The sequence below is a fragment of the Gastrolobium bilobum genome, unplaced genomic scaffold, assembly GCF_033153095.1.
Source record: "Gastrolobium bilobum isolate Gb01-03AN ecotype WA unplaced genomic scaffold, APGP_CSIRO_Gbil_v1 utg5530, whole genome shotgun sequence".
In the NCBI taxonomy this organism is placed as follows: Eukaryota; Viridiplantae; Streptophyta; class Magnoliopsida; order Fabales; family Fabaceae; genus Gastrolobium; species Gastrolobium bilobum.
The window spans coordinates 29229-56856 of record NW_026896227.1 but is presented as its reverse complement, the minus strand read 5'-3'; the positions used below and the strand labels follow the sequence as shown (position 1 = coordinate 56856).

At 34.0% G+C, this 27628-nt stretch overlaps 2 protein-coding genes across 2 annotated transcripts; one reads left to right on the top strand and one right to left on the bottom strand.

Moving 5' to 3' along the window:
* Positions 1–377: 377 nt before the first annotated feature.
* LOC133298358 (jasmonate-induced oxygenase 1-like) lies at positions 378–3415 on the top strand. Its single transcript, XM_061497625.1, has 2 exons — positions 378–1258; positions 2442–3415. The coding sequence occupies exons 1-2, from the start codon at positions 440–442 to the stop codon at positions 2688–2690; spliced, it is 1068 nt and encodes a 355-aa protein (XP_061353609.1). The 5' UTR covers positions 378–439; the 3' UTR covers positions 2691–3415.
* A 570-nt stretch (positions 3416–3985) lies between these two features.
* Positions 3986–9600, bottom strand: LOC133298357 (protein TIC 40, chloroplastic-like). The gene is made up of 9 exons (XM_061497624.1): positions 8956–9600; positions 8723–8786; positions 8617–8634; positions 5708–5951; positions 5365–5471; positions 5212–5278; positions 4996–5093; positions 4877–4924; positions 3986–4300 (listed from the first exon to the last, which is right to left on the bottom strand). Exons 1-9 carry the CDS (start codon positions 9051–9053, stop codon positions 4121–4123), a joined length of 924 nt encoding a protein of 307 aa, XP_061353608.1. The 5' UTR covers positions 9054–9600; the 3' UTR covers positions 3986–4120.
* Between the last annotated feature and the right edge of the window lie 18028 nt (positions 9601–27628).

Here is a 27628-nt window from a genome sequence, read left to right as displayed (position 1 = left end):
CAGATTCCAAACCGAAGAAAAAAGTTACTTATAAGTTAAAGTTAAAAGGGAGAGCTTAAAAAAAGAAGCTAAAAGTTGTTTAGAAATTACATAAAAGTTTTAGTTTAAAAATTACTTATAAGCACATATTTCAAGAAAATTATCTCTCTCTTTATCACTCTTCATTATAAAAAAAAAAACACACAATTCAATAAAAACATATAAGAGCTTAAAAAAAAAAGCTCCTGCTAGAAACTTTTAGTTTTCAACTTTTTTTCTTCTTCAGTATAAAAATAAACTTTTCGTTATAAGAACTTTTCTCAAAACTTATTTGATCTAGTTCTAATTAAACAAAACACAATACAAACAGGCATTAGTTAACATTAATCATCTGTAACGTTAGTAATAGTATTGTTCCTCTTCATTCTCATATGACTCTGTTCGGTTCCGTTCTTATCCAATGGAACCCATCAGTGTGCAATCCCTAGCCCAATCGGGTCGGGTCCCATCTGAATACATCCAGCCTCCTCAGAACCGACCCGTTCGAAATAACCCACCCGCAACAATTATACCCGATCACGATGTCAACATTCCGGTCATCGACCTCTTCGGGTTCGACCCGAATCTCCGCGATTCGACCCGGGAAGAAATCGGGCGGGCCTGCCGGAAGTGGGGCGCCTTCCACGTCACCAATCACGGTGTTCCGGTTACCCTCCTAGACGCCGTGCGGCGCGTGGGTCTCGCCTTCTTCAATGACTGTCCCATGCCGGAGAAGCTGCGATTCGCCTGTGCCTCCGGCGCCGCCGCGTCGGAGGGGTACGGCAGCCGGATGCTCGTGAGCTCCGATCAGGAACAAAACGATGCCGTCCTCGATTGGAGGGACTACTTCGACCACCACACTCTTCCCCTTTCTCGCCGGAACCCTAATCGGTGGCCCAATTTTCCCTCCGATTACAGGGAATCTGTGGCGAGGTACAGTGATGAGATGAAGGTTCTGGCGCAAAAGTTGCTAGCTTTGATATCAGAGAGTCTTGGGTTGCGAGATTCGTGCATTGAAGATGCTGTTGGGGAATTCTATCAGAACATCACTATTAGCTATTACCCTCCGTGTCCCCAACCAGAGCTCACGCTTGGTTTGCAATCACATTCTGATATGGGTGCAATTACCCTTTTGATCCAAGACGATGTGTGTGGTCTTCAGGTTCTGAAGAATGGTGGTTGGGTCACTGTGCAACCCTTGTCAGGTGCTGTTCTTGTTCTCTTGGCTGACCAAACTGAGGTAAACAAAAATACCCCTTTAGTTACAAGCTCTGGATAATTAGTTCAACATTTCATACATTTGATTTTTGCATTCTGTATTGAGTTTTTTCTATGAAGTAAGCACTTTAGAGAATCTCTGTTGTATTGCTTACTAACTTGAGTTAAATGTCATTAGTGATCCTTAGGTGCACGAATATTAAGTTATTAACCTAATCTAGATGAAACTACTATTCTCATAATACATTCTGCATTTTTAGATATAAGATTGGTATATTAGACTTTAACTCAATTCAAATAAAACTTAAGGCTAGAAATTGTCATACATGATCATCTAATATAGCATACGTTCTTGGTAATCGTTTTAAAAATAAAACACTGTATGTACGTCCTGCGAGCATTCAGGGGGTGTTAGTATTGGTTACTAGGAGAAGAGGGTGGGAGTGGGATATGGGATATTGGTTTTTATTGTGTATTGAACTTGATTTGGACAATAAATTCAACGGGGTAAATTATTGTATTATGTAATATTGCAAGTTGTTTCACTTCAAGGCCAAGGTAAACTGTAAGGAGCAAAAATATATTTGGAAAAGAGATATATTTGTTTTTGGGAAAAAAGTTTCCGATGTTACTTTAGATAACTTTATCTAATGTTCATCGAAACGACATCGTTTTTGGGTTGAAAAATTAAAAAATTAGAGTGATAAAGACTATTATAACCCTGAAATAAATTAAAATTACAAAAATACCATAATTTCCGTCCCAAAACGACGTCGTTTTGATGAACATTAGATAAAATTATTTAAAGTAACATCAGAAGAAACAAACCCTTTGTTTTTTGTATAATGGTTAAGAGGAATTGGTAAACATTACACTCTCTCCTTATTCATTAGGTTGCAACGTGGAGTTAAATTGGGTACCATTACTACCCCCATCTGTTATGGGGAATAATGTTTCTTCCTGAATTAGAAGCATTGGTTACTTCATTTTGCTTGTAAATATGGTATTCAGTATTCTACAATATGACAGCTTAACAGTGGATTCTGATAATTTGTGACTCCTTTATGTTTTACTGATACCTTATTCATTCATGAAATTGATGTTAACAAGGTTTAATTTGGAGGAAGAGAATGGTGGATTTGATTTTAACAAGAAAAAAAAAAATCAGCAAACTTGTACTCTAATAGAAAAATCTTTTGGACCAGATTATAACAAATGGAAAGTACAGGAGCTGTGAGCATAGGGCAATTACAAATCCTGACAGAGCAAGGCTCTCTGTGGCAACATTTCATGACCCAGCTAAGACAGTCAAGATCTCCCCTGCTTCTGAACTGATCAATGAGTCATCACCAGCTAAATACCGCGATGTTGTTTACGGAGACTATGTATTATCTTGGTATACCAAAGGCCCTGAAGGAAAACGAAATATTGATGCACTTCTGCGGCAATCTTAGTGTGTTTTTCTCCTGGCCTTGTGGCTCCACCAGAACTTATGGGAATTCCTTCTCATCCTCATTTTCTTGTTCTGGTTGATTTTTTATTTCCATTGCTATGAATATGTTCTTCTTATTGTTGCTTTAGTTAACGAGGATTTGTTCTCGAAAAAGGGTGAAGTTGGTTTCAGATTTATCTGGTTTGAAATTGTTGATGTTGGAAGAGCAACTTATCAGTATGCTTGAAACTGTTGTAAAAAAACAAGGAGCAAGAGAATCAAATCATGGTGAATCTGAAATCAATATCACCAATTATCAAGAACTAATCCTTATTAACTAAAGCAACCACAAGGAAACATATGTAGCAATGGAAACCAAAAATCAACAAGAACAAGAAAATGAGAATGGAAAGGAAGTCCCATGGATGATTGCTCTCTTGGTTCAGGCGGACAGTGGAGCCATGAGACCAAGAGAAAAAACACTTAAGATTCCTTATTACGTGTTCAAATGAGCATCAAGATTTTTCTTGGAATGCTGGAGACAAGGAGGTTCATATCAAAATCTACAAGCAACAGTTATGGATAAATGAGAACCTAATTATTGTATTGTAGAGCATAATTGAGGCAGCTTAAAGATAGCCCAAATAGCTGCATGCAAAATTCATCTTTTTCGGTGCAAGTTCAATAATCAGTATATTGAGTTTTTATTGATTTGGTGCTTACCCATCTAATGAATTCTGCAGAATTGTTTCCTTAATATTATACTGCAGAATTGTGATATTCATTTCCGATGTGAGCCATCCATAGTTTCTCTCAAGCATACATAAGAAATCCTTTCCGAATAGTAACATGCACACGTTGATGTGTTTTGGTACATACCCAAACAGCAAGTATATTTTTCATTTCTCTAAATCCTGATACCCAATTAAGTAAACTAGCCCAATTTATCCAATATCCATCTCAAATCATGGGATTACGGTGCCTAAGTGATAGATTTTGATGACCCGACACTTTTGCCAGCCTGATTCCCCTGTTTGCTGCGGTTAAACATTGTTTCTAAAGTATAAATTTTGGGATACTCTACTGGATATTCTAAATTGATAGGAGGCTCAAGATAATAAGGAATAATTAGGGATGTAAACGAGTTAGGCAAGTCAAATTTTAGTCTAAATGACTTCAGTTTATATAAATTATTTTAAGTGTGAATTTTATTGTTAGTTTGATACAAGATAAATTATAAGCTTAACCCGACTTGCTTTTAAAAAATACAAAGTTTAACTTGACCTATCAAACCTTTAAAAATAATATATTGCATTCCATAAATTATATGTTGTAATTATTTTGTACAATAGCTGAACACAATTCAAAATGTTGACAATTTAACTACATTGTTAAAAATAAAAAAATAATCAATCGAATCAATTGATTGATTTCTAATTATAAAATTAAATTTTAATCTAATTTAAAACGTGGATGCATACGACGGACACACGCACGCGCCCTGTTGCCCGAAACACTGTTGATGTCTGCATTAGAGAAGTTTTGGTTGCCATGGCCTTTGTTGTTGAAAGAGTTGGTTGTGACAACCACTTTATCAGCTATTATCAGTGATATGTGAAGTGACTGGAAAACCTGGAGTTATAGGAAAAAGTAATTATTAGATACAAGAAGCAAATATTCATAAGGAATTACGGGTAGATAGAAAGGAATTATTATAGCTTTACTCATTAGAAACATAGTAAAACACACAAAAATTCAAAAGATTCCTATTAAAAGCCCCTTTTTCCGCATTAGTATATAAAAGTATAAAGAGTCTTCATGCTGATTGTAAGAACATCAACTAGAATCTATATCACTCACTCACTATGAAAGATTATTTGTTTTGTCCATATGTTGTTACTGATTAATTTATTGAATCTAGGATATTCAACAACTTTTAACAAGCTAGAATCAAGTAGCAAACTATGACTACTACTCTTCAGATAACTCGAGTAATAATGATTGGATGAATAAGATCTGAACATAACATAAACCTGAAACTAACTACAAACTAGACCAAAAAATAGGATTTAATGGTAGATAGAGTATGGAAAAGAGAACATATACACGACGAACACCCAACAAGAAACATAGGGAGAGAAAACAGAACCCTACAAAGCAAATGATACCAAGAAAGACAAAATTGAAGTCAAAGAAGTATCAGCATACCTCCTCATCATTTTGATATTTAGCAATATTCAGCGGATTGTGTAAACACTGCAACCACAAGAACATACAATCAGAGTTTTGATATGAAATACTAATAAAGTATGTGAATTAGAACATACATTCATGATAGGTGCTTGAAATTTAGGATTTTGAAATGCCATAGCAAGATTGGCCATAATCTTTGAAATGACTTCTTCTGGAGAAGGCCCAATTTGATCTGATTAAAGTAAAAATGTAAAATGTTCAGCAAAGACAAAAGGAGAAAATGGTAAGAAGGATTCATACTTAAGCATTAACAACGTCTGAGGGAAATGTACAACCGAGTCTTTGCTTACGTGTAGATTGAGAACCCGGTGGTGAATCACCAAAACCTTGGATAGAGGGAGCTCCGTTTTGAGATGCCTGCAATAAATGCTCATCATTATTACATATTAAAATAACACAAATCGCTAAACTTTAGCAAAAAATTGTATCTTAAAAAAACTCACTTCCTCCGGAACCCGTGATTCCTTGAATGAACTAGATTCATCAACATCTTTAAAGCTTTCAAAAGGACTCTTCCGCACAGGTTGTTCTGGAGAAACATCTACAAAATCTGTAATAGAAAGTTTGTTAAGAAATAAACAGGGAAAAGTCTCAACTTTTATATTGATATAAAAGCTGACAACATCAGAAAACATCTGCACACATAAACTTCTACTTAATTTACCAAAAACCACATAAACTGGACACACAAACTCACCATTTATACATTTCACATGAAACACGTCCGTCTCATGATCTCATCCTGTTGGAAAGAAATGGAAGTGCAAAGCAGGTATTGCATGCTACCAATTTTTTTTTGCTCGTTCTTTATTTGCACTTCATCTTTGACATTGGTAGCTTGGGCTGCTTCTACTTTTGTTGCAGATACATCTACTGTGACAGCAGATTGAGATACACTTGATGTGGAAGGTGCTGAAGGCATCAAAAAGGGAAAAGGAGATCCAGGAGAAAAGGAAGCACTGTCAAATTGGTTACTTTGTGAATGCATCAGGTCCATGAAGGTCTTGAGAGCTTGTTGCATTGCATATTTCTGAAAAGAGATTAAAAGAAAGATGTTGAATGTATATAAAAAGCTCAAGGTTAGTTATTCTAATTCTATATAGAATCCAGTCAAAACCCATGAAAAGTAAAGTTAGAGAGAGCGGTAAAATGCTGGGGAGATTTTTTTTTTTAAAAATATTGCAATTTAAATAAAAAAAAATTATGAAATTATAGCAATTTGAAACTTATTTACAACTGGTAGCAACCAGTTACGCCTAAAGGGTGTAGTCGAGCCCATATTCAAGCGTGTGAGTAGCGCCCAAATTTAAGCGCAACTCAACCCCATTCGTGTTGGGTTAAATTTTAATGAGATAAAAATAGAAAATAGAAATGTGAAGAGTTTTCTGGTGAAGAGTCATGTCCTTAAGTTTGTGTTAGTGGACATTCATGAGTTTGAAGTTATGTCAATTAGAATATTAATGAGTCAGTTATATCAGTTAGAATATTAATGAGTCAGTTATGTCAGTTATAAAGTAATGAGAGTGTCATGTGTGGAGTTATGTTGGTCAGTTTTATATAAATAGCCTTTGATAGTTTGTAGATAAAGTAGATCAAGAGAAAAAGAAAAAGAGCAAGAAACCAAGAATAGAAAAGAAAAGTTTTTTTTGTAGATACACAAGTATGGTTGTCTCTTGCATCTGTGTGGATATTCAATTCTAACAAATTGGTATCAGAGCTTGGGCTATGGAGGAAAAGAACGAGATGAAAGTGCCACTCTTTTATGGAGATAAAGATGAAGCATTAGTCTTCTTACTATGTCTAAAAGAATATTTTCGGAGAGAAAAAACCTTTGAAGAGGACAAATGGCATGAAGCTTTGCGTAGATTCAGAGGAAGCGCAATCAAATGGTTCCGTACATAGGACTGCCGCGATTTTAATAACATGTGGAAGAATTTTCAAATAGCCTTTATAGCGAAATATCTACCCGGACGGTTTGATCTGATTGATGAAGAAGAAGATGAAATCATCAATTATGATGATGAAGATGAGGAGAATCTTGCGGATGAAGAAGAGACCGAGATGGCGGAGTCCGAGGTTGCCAACGGCAACGCATCCGCGGAGGAGATTGACGTGTCAGAACGCGTAAGAGACGACTCGGAGAAGAAGACGATGGAGATGACTGCGGCCGAAGGAGCCGAGATAGAAGAGGAGGAGAACAAGGGAGCCGAGATAGAAGATGAGGAGAACGAAGGAGCCGAGATCGAAGCGGAGAAGGACGGGAACGACGAGTCCATTGTCGAGGTAGAAGACTTCGTGGAACCTGAGTGTCTGGAGACAGAGTCGAAAATCGGAAAGGAGATTGAGAAGCCGAGGTGCTTGATGGAGACCGGCATGGAGGAGACCGCGAATCCGAGTTCCGTGTTGATAACCAGGTTGGGTGAGATCCTGGCTAAATCACCGAGTTCATGTTTTGGAGAAGAGCTCGACCCCGGCGTGATGAGGTTGATGTCGGAGACCGACATAGGCGCGGTTCGGGTTGGAAGTCAGAAGTCGGAGACTGCATTGAATTTATGGTGGAAGTGGAAGATGTCGACACCACCGAAAAGAGACCATTTCCCTGGAGGACGATGGTCTGAGATTCCATTGATGACGCGCGTGGAAGCTCTTCTCGATGAAGAAGAACCCGGCGATGAAGAGACTGAGAGCGAAAAAATGGAAGGTGTGATTGTGGATAGGGAACCCGGCGATGAGGAGCCTAGAGTTACTTTTATGGCGGAATCATTTTGGCTCAAGCGTAAACCAGAAGAAGATCGTGGGGCGGAATCAGAAAATGATGCGTTGAGTTATTTGCTTGATGATGGGAATCAACGGTCCTCAATGAGTGATGGGGTTACTGTGGTTGAAGAGGCCCAACGTGCTATTAATGTAGCACATGTTGAATCTGAAATTATTAAAATTGGCATAGGTGTTGTAAAACTAATGGGACATTATAGTGATACAGATACTGATCAGTATGATGACTTGTGTGATGATCATACGTGTAAGAATGGATGTGGAAGTATATCGGAGGATGAGGTCGACGGAGAAAAATTCAAGATTGTCTATCTTCCACCAATGAAGGAACCGCCAGACAAAAAAAAAATTGAAGAAAGGAGTGTAACATGGAAGCAGCGCAGCAGCGCGAAAAAAATCAACCGGTGGAAAATTCAAAAAAGAAGAATTAAAATTTAAGGGGGAGTTTTGTTGGGTTAAATTTTAATGAGATAAAAATAGAAAATAGAAAATAGAAATGTGAAGAGTCATGTCCTTAAGTTTGTGTTAGTGGACATTCATGAGTTTGAAGTTATGTCAGTTAGAATATTAATGAGTCAGTTATATCAGTTAGAATATTAACGAGTCAGTTATGTCAGTTATAAAGTAATGAGAGTGTTATGTATAGAGTTATGTTGGTCAGTTTTATAGCTTATAAATAGCCTTTGATAGTTTGTAGATAAAGTAGATCAAGAGAAAAAGTAAAAGAGCAAGAATAGAAAAGAAAAGTTTTTTTTGTAGATACACAAGTATGGTTGTCTCTTGCATCTGTGTGGATATTCAATTCTAACAATTCGCTCCTAAATTTAAGCGCGACCGTGATTGTTACACATTCACAAATAGATTTAAAATTACTATAGTTTCGTAATTATTTATTTAAATGGTAATAATGCGGAACTCACCTTTAATCTTGTAGCTACCTGCAAAAATATTCACTTCACTAAACATACAGCAAAGAAAAGCCTCATCATCAGCATATGTAAAGCAGAGTTGTAATTATGATTTTACCAATGAAAATAGTGCAGAAAGTCCAACACCAACAACAACACCAACCCATAAGAGAGGTGACCATCTAAAACTGTAGTGAATAGATAAATAAGAATGTGAACTTGTAAGCAAAAGATATCAACAAATTTAAATATATCTAATCAAAATCCCCCCTCCCCCCTTAGAAATTGAAAATCATAAAAACATTGGGATAAAACAATTAAAATGCAAAAGAAAAAACAGTAAATGATTACATAGTGGAAGACGGAGGTGGTGATGATAATTGTGGGTTAACTCCAACTGATGTTGTTTCTTGACTACTTGAAGAAGAAATGCAAGCAAAATGTTTCATTGTCAGCTCTCCTGAACTGCACTTGAAGAAGAAAAGCTAGCAAAATGCTTCCCAGTATTAGAATATGCTGCACATTTATAGAATTCTCTGACTAAGATTAAAACTTACGTAGATTATTCTAGAAAGACTTGAGAGTTAATGAAAAATGTATGGTATGGAATGATCTAGAAATAGAACTTTCTAGAGAAACAAATGTAAACCACATGTTAATAAAAAATGAAAATATTAGATTAGGTGTATTTTTCACTTGTACTACAAACTCCACGTTTTAGTGCCTGTGGCATTCATGCATTATGTCCTTCTTGCAGTTTGGTCAAATTTGGTGGCTTTCAACAAGGAAATTGGATGGGATTTGCTTTTTCTTTTGGTTTGCTGGCTGGTTCAGTTTCCTCTTTTTACTTTGCTAGTCCAAGCAACTATTGCTTTTTTAACAAACAACCACTGGCTTAGTCATAGGCTATGCCTGTTTTTTATTCACTTCAAGGAGCTCCGGTGCAACTTGCAAGTGCAAAACACCTTTAGGTGCTAGTGCTGTTTCAACACTTTTTTTCACACTTTTACACACTTTCTTTCTTTTCACTCATTACATCTAAATGCCTAGTATATGAAAGAGTTCAACTTGAACTTGACAACTTATTACAACCATTAGTCTCCACCTTTGACCATTCTTGCAATTTTGTAGTCTTCAAATTGAATTTGACTACTTATAATAACCACACCACACTAGGTACAACTCATCGTGACTTGACAACTGATAAAATTTTCAACTACTTCTAGAGTCTTCAAGTTTTCATAATTTTCCACAAGTTTCCTTAAATTTCTAGAAACATCCATAATCTTCTATAACTTTTGACTTCTACCTTATTTTAAATACTTCTAGTATGGTGGAGATTAGAGATGAGGTAGCAAAGTCTAAATTTGATTTCTAACAATGTAGTCAAGAAAGTTTTGAATACAATTTTTTTTGTTATACTATTTGTACATTTTAGAAGAGAGGTGGCTATTCTGCTCAGAAATGAAATGTTCCAAATGTTCCTGGAGATTCTTGCTCCCATTGGACCATTTGTATTTATATTTGACTCTGTACCAGCGATTCTACTATTATTATATGAAAGTATTTGAATATAATAAAGTATTTCATATTGAGTGAATTGAACAGAAAAAATATTTTTATTGACTCGTAAATAAAAAAATAAAAGAAGGGGCTTGCTGATCTTATTACTACAGAGTCAATGTGAACAGTTATAATTTGGCCGGGTTCATGCAGATTCTTCCCCCAACTAACGAAGAGATCTTGGCGGAATTGCCACATATGAAATTGAGCACAATTTTGCAAAGATCTCCGGGCGAACGACGGGAATTGAACCCGCGCGTGGTGGATTCACAATCCACTGCCGTCAGAATTTCTTTGAATATGTCCTTGAATTCATTCGAGATGTGAGCAAAACTCAGATTGGCGAAGAATATGGTCCGTGGGTTTGATAATGGTGGGCAAGTTATTGCCAAAGTCATGGTTAATAGATTAGAATAACGAAAGGTTTAAGAGAGGCCGGTCAGAACTTCAGCGACCTTTCAAATCGTTGCTGGTGAGCTTTCATTCCACCTTATAAAAGCATATTTTTCCATTTTTGTTGTAATCGTTGGTATAAAGTATTTCGACTAATCCGAATAAAAAAAAATAGCTAATTGAAAAGACACAGACAATAAACTATGTATTTGCACAATTTCAATGTTTTAGAACCTCAATCTTTGACTCGCTCTGCACTCGGGATTAGTTTCATAACTGACTTAAAGATGTGAAGTTTGTGAAGATATTAGAGGAGCCTTCTAGCCTCAAAAAAATATTATGCATTGACTTCAATGTAAGGTTTATAATTTTTAACATCATTTGTTGACACGAGGTAAATATAATGAAAAAAATGTTTATCCTTTTAAATGACACAACTTGTGTCATTTCACTCTTATAAAGAGGTGGGACCCACATCTTTATTTATTTGTTTTGTCCATTCTCTCTCCCCTGTAATATATCTTTTTCTCTCATTTAAAATGATACAACTTTACATCCTTTAAAATGACACATACTTTTCCCAAATATAATATGAGAAATTTGTATTTGGTCCAATTCATTTTTAAATTCGTGTGTTATCATAACATAGGTAAAAATAAATTATTCTTTATTGGGTTTAATTTTTCTAAAGTAACTTTAGAGAATTTTTCTGCAATTTCAAAAAAATAACTATGTACTCCCGGAAGTACATAGTTATCAAAAAATTGTTTTTTTTTTCTACGCCGTGTCAGCTGACAATTCTGAGAAGAGAGAAAACTTTTGCAACTTTAAAAATATAACTATGTACTTCCGAGAGTATATAGTTATATTTTTAAAACTGCAGATAATTTTTCTAAAGTAACTTTAAAGACTATTTTCCCTTCTTTATTTTATTATATTCTTACTATCAACTGAAAACTAACTAGATTATCATTTTGAATTAACAAAAAGAATATACTACTGAAGTTCATTTTTATTTTAAAAATATCTGAAATTATTAATCTTAGATCATCTAAAGTGTGGGCCATTATATCTTTAAATTTCTGAAAAATGATCCTTTTTTTCATTTTTAATATTTTACCAAAAATTCAAAAAACTTTTGGACAAAATAATAAAATATTAAAAAGTAAGAAAAAAGAGTTCAATAATAATAATAATAATTTATGCGTTGAAATTGCTTGACGCGCCCTCCTCCTTTCATCGTTGTCACATTCTCAACTCAGGTTTTGATTCTTTCTCTGTCTCTTTCTCTTGTTTAATAATATCAGGCTTTGTTTGCGAGTTAGTTTTAGGAGAGGAAGAAAAGGAAAGGGAGGATTTTAGTAAGTCCTTCTCTTGTTTGTGACTTTAAAAAAAATGAGGAAAAGAAATTAGGGATGTGCATGGGTCGAACCGAACCAGATTTTTTGAAAAATCGAACCGAATTGGTTTAAATGGTTCGGTTCGGTTCAAAACTGGTTCAGTTCGGAAGTAGATCGATTCGGTTCGGTTGGAAATGGTTCAGTTCGGTTCAAAATCGGTTCGGGTCGACCTTCTTTTGAAAAGAAAAAAAAATTAAAATTTAAAAATAAAGTTATAAAAATCAATTTGGTTCGATTTGAAAACGGTTCGGTTCGGTTCGAAAACAGTTCGGTTCGGTTAAACTGGTTCGGTTCTTAAACTGGTTCGGTTCATGAACTGGTTCTTTAAAAATCGGTTCGGTTCATGAACTGGTTTTTAAAAACCGATTATTTTAAGAGCGGTTTGGTTCAGTTTTTTGGTTATTTTGCACACCCCTAAAAGAAATTGGGATTTTTACTAAACCCTATAAAACCCTCATTTTTCTTAAAATTAAAGTTCCCCCAATTTGGGGGGTTTGAGGGAGAAAATATTAAAAATTACTTATCTACCCTTAGCATTAAAATGTGAAAACAATATAAATGTGAATCATTTTTAAATGTGACATTATTAGAAAAGTCTCAAATACCAACAGAATTTATCGACAAAAAATATTTTGTCAAAAATAGTGCTGAAATTTTTGATGAAAATCATATACGTCAAAATATTTTCGTCAAACTCAAGACAAAATTAGAGACGGAATCATATTTTGTCATAATCACTACATCAATTTTTTACGGAAAAAAAATTCAGTCAAAATTATTGATAGAATCTAAATTCCGTCGAAATTTTAAACGAAAATATTTCCGTCCAAAATTTTGACGTAACACATTTCCATAAAAAAGTTTCGACTTAAAACAATTACATCAAAATTTTTACAGAAAATATTTCCATCAAAAATTTTAGCAAAAATTTTCGACGAAAAAAATTTCCATCAAATTTTGTGACAAAAAACATTTCTGTAAAAAAATTTGAAGGAAATTATTTTTTGTCAAAATTCTTTTGCGGAATCTAAATTTTGTCACAATATTTCATAAAAAAACATATTCATCGAATTTTTTGACGGAAAATATTTCCATCAAAATTTACAACGAAACACATTTCCAACAAAAATTTTATCAAAATTCTTTACAGAATTTATATTATGTAGAAAAAAGTTTTCGTCAAGTTTTTTGATAAAAAATATTTCCATTGAAAATTTTAGACAAAAAATATTTTCGTCAAGTTTTTTGATAAAAAATATTTCCATCAAAATTTTCAACGGAACACATTTCTGTAAAAATATTTTGACAGAAAATATTTTCGTAAAAATTTTTGACGAAAAATATTTCAATAAAAATTTTTGACGGAACAAATATTCTGTCAAATTTTTTGATAAAAAATATTTCCATCAAAATTTTCAACGGAACACATTTCTGTAAAAATATTTTGACAGAAAATATTTTCGTAAAAATTTTTGACGAAAAATATTTCAATAAAAATTTTTGACGGAACAAATATTCTGTCAAATTTTTTTGTAGAATCTAAATTTTGTCGAGAGTTTCGAATGAAACATTTCCCTCAAAAAATTTGACAAAACAATTTCCGTCGAAATTTTTGTGAGAACACATTTCCATCAAAATTTTGAACGGAAAATATCCCGTCAAAATTTTTGACAGAATTCTTTTTTCGTTTAAAACATTTGATGGAGGAAATTGTTTTCGTCAAAAATTTATTTTTGTAAAATTTTCATCGGAGAAATTTTTTTTTCGCTTTTCGATGAAAAGTATTTTGTGAAAAAAATAATTTTGTGACAAAATTTTCATCGTTTCCAACGTAGAAATTTCATCGAAAATATGTCTTTTTTAGTAGTATTGTGAAAGTACAAAAATAATTTTGTTAGGAATTATTAATTTAATTTAATTTAATTTGTAAAATATAATAATTTTATTAATTTTAAAAATGGGGTAAAACGGTAAAATATCTCATTAACCCTCTATTATTTCTCTCTTATTATTTTTTTAACTCCCAAACAAGGGAAGAAAATACCCTTCAATTTTCTTCCCCTGCTTCCCCTCTGAACTCCCAAACAAAGCCTAAAGTTCCAAACTTGAATTGAATGGGACACTGGATAATTATGGGTAACCCATTTCCTTCCTTCTTTGTCTTTTAAACGGAGTTTTCTTCTTCTGCTTTACTTGTGCTTCTTTTTGCAGTTTGTCTTGATAGGTAGGGGTACTCTTTGTGACTTTAATATTATTATTATTATAATATGTAATCAAATGAATATTCACTTTGTTCTATTGGCTATTTCTTCTTATGGGTTTTGTTTGTTTTCCAAGAATTTTGCTCAAAAGTCATCATGAATTTTACTCCTCATTTCAGGTGTTGATAGAACTAAATCAAATGTTATCATTTATAATGTAATTAATAATTAATTAATTAATATGACTTCCTAAGTTATAACCGTTAAATGAGCAGAAATCAACGGTTGAAATAAGTAGTAAGGCTTAAAAATCTTACTTTTGAGTCAAATGATCTCTTTCCTATATATATATATATATATATATCTAGGGTAGGATCCTTTGACACCGGTGTCAAATTTAAAGTTTGACCCCTCATTCTAGAGCCGTTAGATAAAAAAAGATCAATGGTATCACATGCTTACAAATAGAGTCGATCTTTTTTTATCTAATGACTCTCAGTGAGGTGTCAAACTTTAAATTTGGCACTGGTGTCAAAAAATCTTACCCCATATATATATCCTATAGGTTATAAATAAGAAGTGGGTTGAGAAAGAAAAGAAAAAAATTGAAGGGGTGTGTGGATTTTAAGAAGTCCCACATTTGACAACTAAAAGAGGTGAGCGAGTATATAAGCTCCCACCTCACACTTCTAAATTGTCCCTTGGGACACTGCATTTTTGTAGAGGGGAGAGGAGCTAGGTGTCCTTTGGTCCACCATTCACGCGAGGTCAGCTCGGCTCAGTTCGGTTTGTACGTGTGTGAAATAAAAAATATTTTTTTATTAATTTTATGTCCAAAAATACCTCTGTCTCTATCTGTTGCTTCTCTCCAAATTCTCAACCCAAACCTTTCTTCCTGCTGGTTTTTTTAATATTTTGAACTGAACCGGTTCTTACTTTTCGATTTGAATCGACGCGTTCATTGAATATTGAACCAAATCGGTCACTGGTTGTGCTCGTTCGCAGCCGCCAATCATGGCGGTTCGCCACTGCCAGCGGTTCATCGTGACCAGTCAATGTCTATATATAGATCCTGACCCATTCAGAAATTCCATCCAGTTTTCTGCATTTTACTCTGCCAGATTTTTTCCTTTATCCGGTTTTGCATACTTCCTTCCATTTTCCAGTGTATTTTCTCTGGCATCTTGTTGTATTCATTCAGGCTGTTGACTAGTAGTGCCATCAATCTTCAGACGCAATCCGTTCTATCGTGAGAGACAAGTTCCCATCAACCTTCAGCATCAGTGAGGGAGAAAATTGTCTTAAGTAGACACTTTTTATGGGCTCAGATTTCTTCCACTATTCTGTATACTGTGTTTATTCCTTTTCAATACTGAGAGTTTGTTCTTATTCTTACTATAACAATGTGTTCATAATTAATAATTTCATCTACTTTATACATAGATTCAAACATCTTAGTAATTTTTAATATCACTCACTATTTTCTAGACAACAAAGTGTATGTTATATGTACGATTAGTCACCTTGTGATGAAAGTTGGTCACCAGACTCACCACTATACAGGAGTTTTAATTAGGGGTGTCAATATAGGTTATGACACGTGGGTCGACTCGCGACACAACACGAAAATTCGTGTTCGGGTTGACTCGTAAAAAATTTCGTGTTAGGAAAAATGACACGTAAAAAATTTGTGTCGTGTTCGTGTCGACCCATATTTTTTTAATTATTTTATTTTTATTTTTCATTATTATTATTTTTTAATTTTTTTTAATTTTGAACTTTTTTTAATTTTTTTTGTCAATTACCGTTTTGACCCCTATTTTGCGTGTTATTTGTGTCGTGTCGTGTCAAACCGCAAAAAATTTGTGTCGTGTCAGTGTTGAAGATTTTGACACGAAAAAAATTTGTGTCGTGTTAGTGTTGATGTATTCGTGTCATGTCAAATTCGTATCGTGTCAAATTCGTGTCGTGTCAACCCGTTTTGACACCCCTAGTTTTAATAGAGGTGTAATAATTCAAGTTGGACCTTCCCTTCATGTTCGATCCAAATTTCAATGGCTGTCTCATTTCTCATTGTGTCTACCTATGTGGTGTTGGTTTAATTCATATATTTTTTTAATCTCTAAAAAAAAAATGAACACATTAAGGAAAAAGTGTTTATCCTTTTATTTGACACAACTTATATCCTTTCACTCTCATAAAGAGATGAGATCCACACCTTTATTTTTTTTGTCAACTCTCTCTTTCCTTCTTTATCTATCTCTCTCTTAAAATGACATAACTTTACATATTTTAAAATGACACACAATTTTTTCACACATTAATTAGTCAGATAAAGAAAAAGGAAAGAAAGGCAATGTCTATTAAGAAAAAGTATATACGCAGATTACAAAATCTAACGCGTGACACTTTTCTTTGGACTTTTGTGATTTCATTTATATTGATGTCTCTGAAAAGTTTGGTACAAAAGGTTACGTCGTACCTCAAATGTTTCCTCTTTTTGTCGCGCCTTCCTGTTGATGATGTAATGTTTTCGTATTTTTCTGTGGCATCTCATGAAACACTAATTGATAGGTTGCTACCCAAAAAGAGTTTCCTTCTTCAGGAAAGTTTAACTAGATTCGTTCACGAACACAAGAGCCCGCATCAATGTATGAAAAACAAAAAGAAAAGAGTAAAGATTCAAATTGGTCCCTGACAAAAAACTCGATGCCCAAATTAGTCCTTCACAAAAATAAACTCGATAGATAGTTCCCAACAAAGTGAAACAGGACCCACGTTAGTCCTTCTGTCAATCCAAAACTCGCGGTGTTAATGACGATGATGATGTGTCACGTTAAGTGACATTGTGAAGGCCACGTGGGTTGAAGAACGACGTCATTTTGATATACTCATCCACGTTGGTCAGACCATTTTATCTGAAACCCAAAATTGCCCCTCACCTAACCGTTGGACACTTTACCATTTCCCTCTCTTGTAACTTAGACGGTCCATTGTTGAGAAGGAAGGAAGACGACTGTGGAGTAAACACTCGCCTGCGTTTGGATTACGAAGTACTTGAACAATCGGAGGGAACCGGTGGAAGAAAAGTGCTTTGGTTTTGTGTGAGGCTGAATCTTCCGTACAAAAAGGTAAGAGAGAAAATCTATGTTGGAACTTTTTTATTGTTCTTTGTCATCCTTTGTGTGTGGTCCCCATGTTGTTCCCCTTTGTTTAATGCTTGTTTTGTTCTGCATGCGTAGTGGACATTGTGGTCTATGTTTCCATTTAGGGTTTTGTGTTAAAGAATTTAAGTACCGGGTGGTGTGGTCCTTGTTTTAGAAAAAGGGCCATGGTTGACCCAGTAACAATTAAAAACCCCATGGTAATCGTTGGAAAAAAAGTCAGAATCCATTAAAAATGTTGATATTTTTATTGCTTTATATTGTTTAAGTGGGCTTTACTCTGTGGCCGTTGGATTAATGATAGGTTTGGTTTTTTGGTTTTGACAGATGTCCGAATACATTGTGATTGTTTATCATCATGGTGGTATTTTAGTCAGAGAAGATGAAGTGATGACCTATATAAATGGAAGGGTGGACTCATTGCCAGAGATGGACATTGACTACTGCAATCTCCGTGACCTGGACACCCTGTTTAAGCAATATGGGTATGAAAAATGCAAGAAGATGATGTGGCTACAGCCTGAGGTACCCAATTTGGAACAAGGGCTGAGACCACTTAGTATAGATTCAGATGTGTGTGCCATGTGTGAGGCTGCTTTAGGAAATGGCAATGAGATACATGTCTACTTTGAGGACTGCATCTCAATTCCCACGTTTGGTTCACCTCAACATGACAGTGAAGAGGATAATGTCATTAATTCAGCATATAATGAGGACCAAGAAGAGGTTGATGATGGGGTCAATTCACATGAAGACAATGCACAAGGTGATGATGGGGTCAAAGAAAATGAAGACAATGCACAAGCTGCTGATGGCCATAATTTACATGATGATGGGATCACAGAAAATGAACAAGCTGCACAGGGTGCTTATGGCTTGAAGGCATATGATGATGGGATCAATTCGGACCATGATGATGATAGTGCAGAGGATGCTGGTAATGGGGCTGAAGATGATAGTGTAGATGATGAGGTTGCTTCCTCACACTCAGATTCATATGAGAGTGCTGAGGGTGAGGTATACAAGCCTCCCCCACCTGGTGTTGAGGATGATTCCGAAGATGATGATGAGGTCAATGTGCCATTGGTAGAGAAAAAAAGGCCTGCAAAACAGACGCTAAGGAGGAAGGCAGTCAAGAAGGATGCCCCAATTCAAGAATCTGATTCTGAAGAAGTTGATGAAGAGGAAGCCATAATGTCATTTGAGGAGGAAGGATATACCTATCTGTATGAGGAGTTGAGGACTCCTCCTTCAAGTGATGATGATGAGAATGTTAGACCTGTCTTGCCAAAGTCTAATGAACAAGCTTCTTTTGGGAATGTATATTTAGAACTTGGTATGGAGTTTATGAATTTGGACCAATTTAAGTGTGCAGTAAAAGACTATAATATCAGTCTTGGGAGGAACTTCATCTGGGTTAAGAATGACAAGGTTAGAGTAAGGGTCAAATGCAGTATAGAAGATTGTGAATGGATGGTGTATTGTGCCTGGAACACCAAGCTGAGCACATTCCAAATAAATACTTTTAAAGAAACTCATACATGCTGCAGAGTCTTCAAAAATAAAAGGGCTACTCGAGATTGGGTGGCCAAGAAATTGGAGAAGAGAATACTAACACAGCCCAAGATGTCCAGGTCAGAGGCATTTGAGCACATGAAGGAGGAATACAATGTTCATTTGGATATGAAGAAAGTAAGCAAGGCTTTGAAAAAAGCAAAGGGAACCATTGAAGGTTGTGAGAAGGAATAATATGGAAGACTAAGAGAATATCTGGATGAGCTGTTGAGGAGCAACCCTGGCTCTAGTTGCAAATTGCAAGTCACCCCCAACCTATTCCACAAGCATTGCCAATATTTGACCGAATGTACATCTGCCTTGATGCTTGTAAGAAGGGCTTCAAAGCTGGTTGCAAGCCCTTAATTGAGTTGGACGGTTGCTTTTTGAAGGGCTATTATGGAGGTCAACTATTGAGTGTTGTGGGTGAAGATGCAAACAAGCAATTTTATGTGATTGCCTATGTCGTTGTTGATAGTGAGACAAAGGAGAATTGGAAGTGGTTTTTGACCTTATTACAAGAAGATTTAGGGGATCATGGAGTATTTGGTTGGAACTTCATATCAGATCAACAAAAGGTAACAGTTTTTAACTTATGCTTCCAATTACTTATTTCACATTATGTTCTGTCCAGATTATGTTTTAACTTTTTGTATCACATTCACATACAGGGACTTGTCCCAGCCTTGAAGGAAATAATGTTAGGTTCACACCACAGGTTCTGTGTACAACATGTATGGAAGAACTTCATCAAGCAATGGAAGGATAAAGAGACAAGAGAAATTTGTGTGAGAATGTGCTAAATGCACCACTGTGCCCCAATTTGAGAAGGTCATGCTAAGGCTGAAGACTCTAAACGAACCAGCTTGGAAGTATCTTGACAATATACACCCTTCATGTTGGGTTAAGGCATACTACATTCACTGGCCTAAATGTGACAATATTACAAATAATATGGTTGAGGTGTGGAATGCAAAGATTGTGAATAATAGGTCCAAACGTATAATGACATTGTGTGAGGAATTGAGGTGCTACATAATGCGAAGGATGACAGCACACAAGAGGATTCTACAAACCTTTAGGGGTAAGATTGCATCTGCACAGCAGAAGAGGCTGAACCAATTGAAGGTTGCAAGCAATTCTTAGACACCAACATGGACTGGAAACTTGGTGCAAGATCTGTATGAATTATCTGGAAAGGGTCAACGTGTTGGGGTTAATTTAACTCAACAATCTTGGAGTTGTAATGTGTGGCAGCTGACTGGATTGCCTTGTGAACATGCCATTGCACACAAGAATGAACCAGTGGAAAATCATGTTCACCAATGGCTGACAGTAGATGCTTTGCATGCCACTTATGAACACACACTGAACCCAGTCAGATCCCAACAATATTGGCCAGCTTGTGATGACCCAAAACCACTTCCTCCACGCTTGAAAAGGCCTATTGGACGTACAAAAAAGCATAAAAAAAAAGATCCCACTAAAGAGCTTATGAAGACCAACAAGAAGCTTAGAAAGACTTACACAGTTCAATGCTCCAAGTGTGGTGAGACTGGTCATTACCCGAAGACTTGTAAGGGACCTGCTGGTGGTTCAAAGTCAAAGACAAAACCAGTTAATGTTGAAGTAGGCCAGTCAAGGTCAGTTGAAGAAATCATCATGAGTCAGGGATGCCCTGCACCAGAGACAAGCAGCCAGCAAACAACAAGTGCAGCTGAACCAAGTGCTTCAAGAGGCAGCAGCCCACCTCCATGCAATCCTGCTGAGGCAGTGACCATTGAGACAGCAGCTGGAGCTAGCAGTGGCACCAGAGCCAGATTTATGAGCTCCATGACTACACCAGGATTCAGGCCACCTAGGCCAGCCCACATAAATGAACTTAACAAGTGTTATAATCACTGACATTAGTATATATTCAAATGTGACAGTTAGCATTTTTTTGTTATTAGGCCAGTAGCTTGGAATTGTAATTAGGCCAGTTTTTTGTATTAGTTTGGTATTTGGCCCTGTTCAAATGATTCACCAATGGATTTTTTTGGTATGCCTCTGGTTATGGCCATATTAAGTAAGAACACTTTGTTTTTTGGAAAGACAAAGTGTTCCTACTTAATGGTTTAATATGTCAGTTGGAATTGTAAGTACAAAGTTATGATATGAATGACATATGTTTTTTGGATTACTATATCTCTTATGTCATTACTATTTTTCATTGTTGTCATTGCTGTGAAATGAATGAAAGATTATGTCAGTTTGGTTACTATCTACCTTCACTGTCATGACTGTATTCAATGCTGCAATTTTTAAATGTTGGTCCAAACCATATATCTGCTGATACACTTTCAGGTTTTTGTCAACAATGGTATGTTCTGTTTGCTTTGTCCATTTACGGGTCATGTGTTGCTTAACTTCACTTACCATCCATATGATTTTTAAGTTCCCTTATAAGTCCTCAATATTTTTTATCGAGGACCTTTTTAGTCCTTGGTTTTTAACAAAGGGGACCAATATGGTCCCTAAGAATTTTATCGGGGTCATTTTTAGTCTCTGCTACAGTTCTGTTAACACCAGTGCCACCATTTGCTATTAACAAACCAGCAATGTCATTTCCCCTAGTACATGCTGATATTAATCATGCCTAACACAATCAACTTCTGCATAATTCACACCATCGCATTATTAGTTTAGTCTTTATACATTGTTTCCATTCCTTTTTTTATCTCCATCGAGTTTATACAACATTTTGAGCCAATAAAGATAACTTCAAATACATAAGCCATGCTACATACATTGCATGAACAACAATTCATTACACCAGCAAATCTCAATAGAACCACATTTTTTATTTCACTCCAGCCTACTTGCAAGATATATATATATACTAGAAACACAACAATAATGGATCCAGTAAACACCCTAGCACACCTACACACTTGCATAATTTCCTTCTCAACCCTTTCAAAGTCTGCCTGCATCTTCATTGATATGTCTTCAATCTTTATACAGGGTTCATTAATCTTCTTTTTTGGACATTCACCTCCAGCTACAGTTCATCATTGAGCTTCATGTCCAAAAAGTTCAACTTGAACTCCATTTCAGCTACATTCAACTCTAGCTTATTAATTGTCCAATCTTCCAACTTCATGGTATCAGATGTAGCATCATCCACCCATGTAAAAAAGTTACAGTGTGGCTTCTTTTCCTAAACCAAATTCAACTATACAGTTAATAACATTGACATTACAAAAATAACGCATGAAAAAATCAACCTCACCTTGAAGTTGGGGCACCCAGAAAATGATCTATTAGGGTTTCTAAGTGTCTTGGAGGTGTAAACAACATTGTGCCTCCCACATTTACACAATGGAGTAGCTCCCCCTTCTAGAAGACATTTTCATGGCATACAAACTAAGAACAACCCTAAATCGTACAGTATACACCCACCTTCACTAAACCGTCAATCAATTTTCCCCAAATTCATGCGTACAATCTCCGATTCAATGCCATGCTTTCTGGTTTAAGAAAAACCCTAAAAAACAAACGACGATGTTCCTTGGATGAAAGAGAATTAGTCTGACCAACGTGGATGACTATCTCCAAACGACGTCGTTCTTCAACCCACGTGGCCTTTTGCATGTCACTTAACGTGACACATCATCACCGTTATTGACATCGTGAGTTTTGGATCGACAGAAGGACTAATGTGGGTCCTGTTTCAATTTGTTGGGGACTATCTATCGAGTTTATTTTTGTGAGGGACTAATTTGGGCACCGAGTTTTTTGTCAGGGACCAATTTGGGTCTTTACTCAAAAGAAAAAGAAGATCTTATCATGTAGTTGAACAAATCAATAATAATAGTTGAATATAACAAGTTTCCCCCTTGTCATGTCATTTCATTTACAAAAAAATGAGATAGAAAGAATCAAACCTGAGTTAAGAATGAGACAATGATGGAAGGAGAAGGACGCGTCCAGCAAATTCAACGCATAAAGAATTAGGGCAAATGTTTGTCATTTTAAATGACACAAGTTATGTCATGTTAAGAGAGAGATAGACACAAGCAATAAAAATCATGGGAGAGAAAGTGGTTGGTTTTTTTTAATTTAAATTTTAAATAAATTTTTTTATGTGTCTATCTCTATCTTAAAATGACATAACTTTATGTCATTTAAAATGACAAATACTTTTCCTAAAAACTTATTATTATTATTGGGTTTTATAAAAGTTATGTTGTAGAAAAAGTGATTGTGTTATGTTATAGATATTCCTTTTGCGTGCCGTAATTTTTTTTTCTTCAAAACATGCAGGCCCCACAAAATGTTGTGTGTGTAGGAAATTTTTTGTGGTCATGTTAAATGATGAATGCAAACCCCATTATTATTATTATTATTGAACTCTTTTTTGTGGTTAATTCAAAATGATAATTTGGTTAGTTTTCAGTTGATAGTTAGAATATAATAAAATAATAAAATGTGGAGTTTGTAGTAAAAGTGAAAAATACAATTGGGGAGTGTATTGGATTAGGATTTTAAAAGATTTTTTTGAGTTAAAAATCTTATAGATTTTAAAAGACTATTTAGAATTGGAGAGACTTTAAAGACCTTTTTAAATTTTTTTTTACAATCAAGATTTCATAAGATTGGATTTTAAAGGATTTTAATAGAATTTATAAGATTTTAAAAAATTATATGAATTTTTAACAAACATTCAAAATTTCAAGAGTCAATACAAAAGGGAAAGATTATACTTATAATCTATTTTTGTTTACAATATTTTACAACCATATCTTAACCGTTGATTTCAGTCAATCAACGATTATCATTCATTGCAAATTAAATATTAATTAATGAGTATGATTTGCAAAAATAATAATCATTGGTTGTAAAAGGTCGTAAACAAAAATAGGTTGTAAGTATAATCTTCTTCATAAAAAAACAAAGAAATGCAATGAAATTAATAAAAAAAAAGTAAAACCTAATATAATTTTCTCAATCAGTAAAACATAATATAATTTTTAACAAACATTCAAAATTACTAAATAATAGCTTTTCAAATATCTAATGGGTTGAAAATTATCTTCTTCATTTGGTACTAAACCTATGAATTGATATATGATTATAAGACCTAATTTTTTTAATTATAAAAATAATTCTAAATTTGCATATAGAACCTAAAGTTCATGATAAAATTTCGTTTGGAAGTTTTTGCAATTGATCTTGAAAAACTTGGAGTTTTTGTTTTACGTGATGAAAATTTTCTAACCATATATTGATAGAAATAGTTTACCCCTGAATCATGTATATAATTATAAAATACCAAATGATATGAAATCAAAGTTGGAATTGTGTGTACCTTGTTGGATCGTCACAAAGCCAAAAGAAAGAAGGGACTACATGCCAGATCTTCCTCTCTATCACCTATTTCGATAAAGGCAGCCTCAGCAATGAGAGCATGATGACTTAAGTTTATATTAATAGGCTAGAGAGGGGACGTAGCTAATAACTCAGAGAAGAGTCTGTGTCCACTGGGTCCACCCATCATGAAAAACCAGTGTCACACTAAAGCCTACACTGCTGCCCAACTAGGCCCAATAACAACAGATGCTAGAAGCCCAATTCAATGTGATCACAATGGGCTAGTTACAATAATAATATTGGAATATCCATTAATCCGATTAATACTAAAATACAAAACTAATTAATTAATATTGCCCACATATAAATAAAAATTTTAACATTCTCCCACTTGGGCTATATTAATTAATATTATTTTGAAAATCATTTTATTTTGAAAACTACTCTATCGGGTTAATAACTAAAAAGTAATTTTACGTGGCCACGATTTTGAAAAATAATATTCCAATTCTAACATCTCAAAATAATTCAATCCAACATAACCTCATCTTAAGAACATGACGATCAATATACCGAAATTATCATAACATATGACCTTCCATACTCACATACAATGAGTATTACATCTTCATGAATCAAGGCCTATTAGTGTAGTAAGAATTAGTGCTAAAATATGATCAACAATGTAACACAATAATTCTTATCGGTCCTCAATGTAATTTCTTAACAGCATAAAATCACGTTAGTGCAATTTCCAAGCAACTTAAAATTACACTTCTTGATACAATTTCTCAACAATATGAATCGCATCCCCACAATTCTTAAACAAATGAAATTGCTTTGCTTAAATAAGCCAGTATGTCACAATACAACATAAGATCTCAAAATTTGTGACATCCAATCACCTTTAAGCTCACAACATGTTTAAAGATAGTATTTCATACATATATTTCTCAGTCGACAGGTAATATAATAATAATGATGATTATCAATTACGAAAATTCAAACAAATATCACAAAATAATTATCAGTTTGAATAAAAAAGTGACCAAAAAATAAACAAACTGAATATGACTCTCACTAACCACAGGAATCAAAAGAATCTAAAATATTCAAAAGCAAGCCTTGAGTATTACTCCCACTAATTAATAAAATCAAAAGAATTTAAACGCATGTTCTATACACGAAAGAAGCTACTCTAAGGTCTTTCTTATCAAAGCTTTTAGATAAAAGGCTCTTGTTTTATTCAATAAATCAACATCTTACTAACAAATAAAATGTCATCTACATAGGATACCAAAAAAAAATGTCATCTACATAAAGTACTAAGAAAATATATTTACTCCCACTTACTTTCATGTAGATGAATCAATTAATGAGCATACACTCGCTTCAAGGATCTGTCCCCTTTGGGCAGATAGATCACCTAGACCAATGCACCACCAATAATTTTATTATAGTTAAGCTTCCAATTAAAATACACAATAACCCCCTTTGGCCAGGAAATTGCATGAAATAACTAGAAGCGTTCCTCAATAATTTTTTACATTTAAACAGTTCAAGCAGAAGCATATTATCCAATAAACAAAAATATTACAGCATGCAACACAAGCTGAGAGTACAAAATTATACAACAATATCAAATGAGAGCTAATTTTTCAATACATTGCGCACCAAAATATACTCAAAAATAAAATAAAGTTCATAACTGATAGAGTTTAACACTAGTTAATTTTTATCACCAAAAGTTACACACATAATGTAATAAATTAGTCATGAGCAATAACAAAAATAATTAAATATCATAGACTTCCCTTTGGGCAGAGTATATAATATATAATTATTTTTCATCACATGAGGATTTAACAACGGAGAGAATTATATATAATTGTCTAAAATTTATCCCCTTTGGGAAGATTAATTTTATAAATTATATATCTCCTTAATTCCAACATAAAAGCATCATAAGTAATTTTCAAAAAAATTATCTCCTTTGGGCAGATAAATAATTTTCAATCACATGTTCCCATCAACAAAATTTTATCTTCATGTAATCTATTATTATATATTAAAACTCCCTTTGGGTAGGTAATTAACATATAATAATTATTAAAAATAATAATAACAGCTCATGAACCAAACATGCTCAAACAATATGAAACACTTTTCCAACATGTGTTTCTAAAAATTATTACATGTCAATAAAAAAAAATAAAAATTCCACTCATTGTCATTCACAATTATTAAAATTCTGTATCAAAAGAATATTTTACTTATATCATTACTGGATATGCTAATCAATTTTAAAAATTATTATATAAAATTCAAATAATGGCAGCATGTATTTAAAATACAGCAAAACAACAAAATAAAAATTATTGAATGAAATAAAAGAAAAGCCGCAACAGTTTGCTTCCACTTTGCCCACATAACTTATTCTCCTTTATCCCTGATTTGATCATTGTGGCTACTTGCATTATACAAACATCTAATCATACGACATATATATTCAAACGGTATATATATATATATATATATATATATATATATATATTATCACAAACGGTATATCCTTAAAACAAAACAAACAACCATATATATTTTATTGTTACATATTCTTAAAAATCGAAATTGATAAATATATGACGATGCACAAATCGTAATAGGCTAAAATGATGATTGTTACATCTCCTTATAAATCGAAATTGATATATACAGTTTATTACATGTCCAACTTTTATTAGGGTTTACTAATGCTTCCTTTTGAAACAATAAACAGGGAAAGTTTTCTAGTTCACTCTAAAATCAATTATTCAATTTCGTGCACTTTTTGTCTCCTCCTCCTTCCGTTGGTTTTCTTTTTTTCATCAAAATTCACCATTAACCGTGTTTAAAAATTGGGTTAATATATGCATTTGTCCTGTGAATAGTAAAATAACCGTAGGAAGGTATGTAATTAAATAAGAGGGTAGATGATAAGTGAATCTAGAGTAGTTCGCATAGACATTTTCATCAAAATTCACCATTAACCGTGTTTTTTTTTTCAATAGTATTTAAATAGAATAAATATTATATAATAGTGACATATCTAGCAATTCAATTAAACTGATTTAGGCCCTGTTTGAACATTGTTTCTAAAAATAATTTTGGTTTTTAGAATAAAAAAAAAAACCATTTGATAAGGTCTATTTTGTAAAAAAAATAAATAAAAAAATTGTAATTTTTTTTTAATTTCTAGAATCAAATTTAGAGAACATATCTGAGTTATTTTTGTTTTGTGTTTTAATTTAAAAAAAAAACAAAAAAACAAAAAAAACAAAAAACACATATTTCCATAACTATTTTACAAAACTTAAGAAGAAAACACCAAAATACAATCAAACACCCACTTAAC